Raw genomic sequence first — 5,890 nt, 5'->3', positions numbered from 1 at the left:
AGCGCCCATCTTCGCTCACGGACAGGTGACCTACATGCCAGCAGGGGGCGCTTACTCATGAGCAAGAGTCCGGACTTGGCATGACTCAGGTGTTAGTCATGAGGACACCATGTGACAGGTCAGGAGACAGGACACGAGTCAGCAGACTCTGACCAAGCAGGGACAAATAGGTACCTGGTCTGTGCACCGTTGTAATTGTATAAATAGTAGGGGGTCTGAGGCAGGGAACCTCAGACTTGATCTTCTCGTCGATCACCCATCTCTTCTGAAGGTAGCTAGCAGCCCTACCTCTCACTGCCCCTTCTAGTCTAGGGAATCTACATCTTTGCATCATCTCTTGCTGTGTCACTTGTGGTTGCTTCGCTCTCAGCACCAACCCCTTCACCAGTAAGCTTTGTCTTTGTTTATCTGGTGGCACAGCTCGTTGGCTGTGACACGAACGCCATTATGCCGACGCAGATCGCAAGATCCGTTTATATCATGACATGCATACTGGGCAATGGTGGTGGTCGATTCAGGTATGATATATCTGTCATAACCCATGCAGAACGCTAATGCACAGCTCAGGAGACACTTGAGGAGCAGAATCCGGGTGCCACTGTCATCCCGGTCATCATCTCATCCGACAAAACCCAGCTCACTCTGTTCCGCAACAAGACAGCGTATCCCGTGTATATGACGATTGGTAACCTCCCGAAGTCCATTCGCCAGAAGCCCGGACGTCAAGGACAAATCCTGCTCGCGTACCTTCCAACCAGTCGACTAGAGCACATCGCCAACAAAGCTGCCCGCCGTCGTGTCCTCGCCAACCTTTTTCATGCCTGCATGTCCAAGCTTCTCGAACCCCTCAAAGCTGCAGGTGCCCATGGTACGCTCATGACTAGCGGTGACGGCGTTGCACGTCGTTGTCATCCCATTCTTGCTGCATACGTTGGAGACTATCCTGAGCAGTGTTTGGTGACCTGCGCTTACAATGGAGACTGTCCCATCTGTACCTGCCCCCATGACGAGCTCGGAGACTTCCCCTTGTCCCACCCGTATCGTGACATAAAGGCCTCGCTGGCGGCCATGAGGTCACTCGACACTCCCACGTTTGTTCAGGCATGCGAGGACGCTAATATCAAGCCCGTTCAACATCCATTCTGGGAGGACCTACCGTTCACGGATATATTCCGTTCCGTCACTGCTGATGTCCTCCACCAAGTGTACCAGGGTGTCTTCAAACATCTCCTCTCCTGGCTCAAGGACGCATGCGGTGCCACGGAGATCGATGCTCGAGTTCGCTGTCTTCCCTACAACCACAGCATTCGAAAATTCCATAAAGGTATCACTGGTCTGTCCCGCGTGACTGGGGCCGAACACCGGCAGATCAGCCGCTTCCTCCTCTCCATTGTCGTCGACATGGACCTCCCACGCGAGCATGCCGACCGCCTGGTCTGTGCTACTCGCAGTCTCCTACACTTCGCATTCCTGGCTCAATATCCCATTCACGACGACACAACACTCAAGGCACTTGAGAATTGTCTTTACGACTTCCACAAGAGTCGTGATGTCTTTCTCGATCTCGATATCCCCTCCGGCTTCAACATTCCTAAACTGCACTCGCTTCTACACTATGTCCGGTGTGTCAAGTTATATGGCACTACTGACAACTATAATACAGAGACTTCGGAACGGCTGCACATCGATTTCGCTAAGGACGCGTACTGATCGACAAACCACCGCGACGAATTTCCACAGATGACCAAGTGGCTGGAGCGTCGCGAAAAGGTCTTGCATCACGATAGCTACATCTCCTGGCGCTCTCAACAAGCTTCTGTTGGCCCCGCAACCCTCGCAGCTCGGCATGATCAACGATGGCAGCCTCCGGATCTCGCATGCGCTTTGCATGTGAAGATGACACAACACCCTACGCGCAAGGCAGTGTCTCTTCACGAGCTTGCGTCTCCCATGGGGTACTGTGCAAAGCATATCGGTGCCGCTATCTGCCGTTTCATCGTCCAGTTCCGTCACCCAACTCTTACTTTGTACCAACTCGAAAACCGTATCTCGGAGACTCTGATTCCATTCACACACCTCCCCGTCTATCATCGCATCAAGTTTTGGAACGAGCATGTGTTCGGACAGGAAACTCGCGACTCCATTCATGTCCATCCCCGTCGAGTCAATGAAGGTGACCTCAAAGACACTGTGATCCCTGCTCGCTTCAATACCGCACTCATCCGTATGCGTCACTCCAAGATGCCTGGTGCCGAGTCTACCATGCGCACGCATGTGCAAGTGCATGATGCTCAAATCCCGCTACATGGTAAGTGCGGTCATTCTCATAGAGAGACAACTTGGACCGGGGCGATTCTGAATTGAATATCTGTACTGATGAAACTGTATTAGACTTGCGCGTTGGGCAGATTCGTGTAGTGTTCACACTACCTGATGCTGCACTCGCCTACTACTTCCCCGGTGCGCCACCTGAGCAGCGTCCACCACGGCATCTTGCATATGTCGAGTGGTTCTCTAAGTTCTCAGCTTCTCCGGAGAAGACCTCTGGGTTCTACAAGGTGTCGCGCTCTCTGAAGGATGGTGAGCGCCTTGTATCCGTCATACCGGTTGGTTTGATTCAGCGAAGTATTCACCTTACGCCCAAGTGGAATGGGCCCGCACGTTCGGATTGGACTAGTGAGAACGTCCTGGAGAAATGTACTGCGTTCTATGTGAATACCGACAAAGATATGTCTACCTTTTTCAATGTATACTAATCACTTGCGTCGCTTCCCAAGTGCCGTAGGCAGGGCCGCTAGCTACAAGTGCAGAATATGTTCAATCATACATGAGACATCGGGTCCGTAGTGGATGGGGGGTATAGGGGGTGGTACAAGACAATTCCAGGAAGACGAGTACGAGGTCTTCGACAGCCCTGTTTCTTCCGCTACCACTTCCCTCTTCTCCCTTGCGAGCAACGGGGCGAAGATGACCTTGGTGTCCACCCTCGGTTTCATGTCACAGGTCTTCCACGCGTACGTATCTTTGCATGCCTGCGTGGCACACTTTGAATGTGTTGGGAATCGCGAGGGACAGTTTCCTGTGCAGTTACAACATGGCGGCTGAGCTGCGATCATTGACGGACTCACGGACATACGGCACAGAAATGTTGCTACGGCACGACTTTGTATTGACACAACCAGAAGAAAGGGGGTATATTTGAGCTACGAGGGTCTGTGCTTGTATAGTACGATAGAGAGGTACTATACAGAGGGTGGCGACAACGGTGTGATCACAGGGAAAAAGGATGAATGGTCCCGGTCAACACTGAAAGCCAATCACTTGGAGGAAGATGGTTCAAATGAAAGGAGAAGGAGGGGAAAAAACGCAGGAAAGAGGAGCAAAGCAGAAATGAAGCTCATCTAGGGATCGCGAGCCTCGGTGCTCGTCCCCATCCCACTCTACTAGTCCTCCAGCACTGCCAAGCACGGTCACGTGGGCGCGTTTCTCCTAGGTGTCCGGTCCTGAGATACTCCACAGCTGTTAGAGTGAGGCGTAAGGGTCTCAGAGCTTAGAGAAGAAGTAAGCCTAGAGGGAGGGTGTTGGTAGAGACAGAACACGGGCCAGCAATATGGCGCGATGGCGGGCGGCGTCGGTTACGTGTTCGGGCGGATCAGCCAGCGCCTATTCCAAGTTCGAATCAGGAAACCCCAGGTCCAAAACGGGAAACACGCGCGTCGCGCCGCCCAGTGGTGTCGGACGGCCACAGACCTGTAGACGTCTACTTGTATAGAGAAGAACAGGTATGAGGAGTATAATGACACGTCTATAATGCCTGAAAACGCGTCCCAGTGCAGTGCGTCAAGCGTTGGAGAGTGCACAAGTTGGGCGGGCGCCAATCTGTCCAAAAGGGCAATTGGACACTTCGCGAAAATGCGCTCACTACGGGCTTGATGCTCGACGCTGATGAATTTCTACCAGCTTGCCAGAGGTCTCATCTGAATGTCTGCAGAACTCTCAGCTTGTGCTCATATTTCTGGACATACGTCCATTTTCCTCAGTTTCCTTGATAAGTCTATCTTTCTCGCGTATTCTAGGGACTTTTTGACGGGAGGGTTTTCCTGATGAAGGGGACTCGCCGACAAGCCACATGGGTGCAGATAGTCAACCTGAAACTCACAATAGCAAAAGAGCGACAAAGACGGTCTCCGGATAGGTAAGACCAGACTTGAATCGTGGAGATCCGGTCTTGCGATAAATACTGCCACGCAGGGGAAGCCTTGGTCCGGCTAGAAACTGTCTTAGACGCGCGACTGGTAAGAAAGCGTTCTCGGCAGTGCTCGTCTGCATGTGGCTGTAGGACCAGGCCGGGAAGGGGTACATTGAACAAAGGGAAACATACGAATACCGAGCTGGGTATGTAGAGCATGCAATAACGTACCAGGCCTCGTCTCTCGACGCTCGCGTAGTCTGCTCTTGACCCTTCCCATGTTACTCGTCGGTGTGGTCGTGTCTGGGGTACTGCATATAGTTATGTAATCGGCCATTGCGATTCGACCACTTCCTGTGTACTCTGCACACCGTAGAGAGCATGTAGGATGCACTAGGGGTGCCGCCATGCGGCATGACAGCAGGAAGAAGAGCGGGGCAGAGGAAGCAGGCCTTAACAGATGGGCTCCGGGAAGGAGAGAAGGCGGAGATTGCGGTCGTGTGGGTTGTACTTCTACTACAGCTCTAGCAGCACTGCTGAGGGAGACTGCACCTGTGGTATGTGCAAAGGAGACAGGGAGACGTAGTGTCCTGTCGAAAGCGTAAGATATACAATGCGGAGAAGACTGATGCTTGGCTACGCCGAAGCTGTCTGTTACGATGTCGTGGTGATGGAGCGGTAGGTTCTCTGCCGTCAGGGCCCGCATGTACCTCGGCGGGGGCTATGGATGACGAAGGTATTGCTGTGGCGAGCGACTGGTTGGGCACTGTTAACGGTCGAAGTTGTGCAGCTGGTACATAAGGGAAAAGCTTGCCTGGGGAGAACCCATTCCGCTTCGGTGGTAAGCGCTACTCTGCCGGCGACGCTGTCCATGTCGAGTGCGTTCGTAGCCTTCCGCCTCTCGCCTTCTGCCATGTCCATCGACCACGCATCCAAGACGCTCCCAGCATGTCCCTCTCCCTCATCACCTCCTTCATTTACGGCCATTCTGAGCGCGTTAGGACACGCTCCCTGCTCCTCCTGGAATCCGCTTCACTGGCAAGATGCGTCTCGGCTTTGAATAAGCCTGCTGCTGCTCAGATACACGCCATTGACGTGTCAAGCAGCCAAGTGATTGAATGAATTATTGTACGTCTCTTCAATACCCACCACGCCGTGTTTCTAAACTGGTCTCGCGTCCACATCAGGAAAACGTCACGGACTTGGACCCATACTTGGGCCCAAGTTCATGTACTTGGACTCAAGTCCGTGTACTTGGCCTCAAGTCCGTGTACTTGGACTCAAGTCCGTGTACTTGGCCTCAAGTCCATGTACTTGGCCCCAAGTCTGTGTACTTGGCCCCAAGTCCATGTACTTGGTCCCAAGTACACGGACTTGACCCAAGTCTATATACTTGGGGTACTTGGGGTACTTGGGCCACAACTTGGACTTCACATGTTGACTTCAGTATACTCAGGCCTCAATTTGAGCAATTGGTGTTTTATCAGTCACACATCTTGTATACTTCTTATGTAATAATATCTATCATAGACAACCATACACTAGTTGTAAACCAGTCTGTTTTAAGGCTGTAGAAGCAGCTTTATAGTCTATTAGAAGAAGGGCAATAACATGTGATAGAAGACTTTAAGTTGTTACAATGTGCTTGTTTCAGTAGTGATACAGAGGTACAATATCCAGATAATGCTCAAGAATAGTGGT

General features: G+C 52.2%; 1 protein-coding gene across 1 annotated transcript; it reads left to right on the top strand.

Annotated features, from left to right (window-relative positions):
- Positions 1-485: 485 nt before the first annotated feature.
- DICSQDRAFT_147841 (uncharacterized protein) lies at positions 486-2,756 on the top strand (the record flags this gene model as incomplete). Its single annotated transcript, XM_007366722.1, has 4 exons — positions 486-518; positions 568-1,703; positions 1,788-2,308; positions 2,392-2,756. 4 exons carry the CDS (start codon positions 486-488, stop codon positions 2,754-2,756), a joined length of 2,055 nt encoding a protein of 684 aa, XP_007366784.1.
- Between the last annotated feature and the right edge of the window lie 3,134 nt (positions 2,757-5,890).

The sequence above is a fragment of the Dichomitus squalens genome, assembly GCF_000275845.1.
Source record: "Dichomitus squalens LYAD-421 SS1 unplaced genomic scaffold DICSQscaffold_20, whole genome shotgun sequence".
Classification (NCBI taxonomy): Eukaryota; Fungi; Basidiomycota; class Agaricomycetes; order Polyporales; family Polyporaceae; genus Dichomitus; species Dichomitus squalens.
The sequence above is the reverse complement of the archived record's forward strand: the minus strand, read 5'-3'. Positions and strand labels throughout refer to the sequence as shown.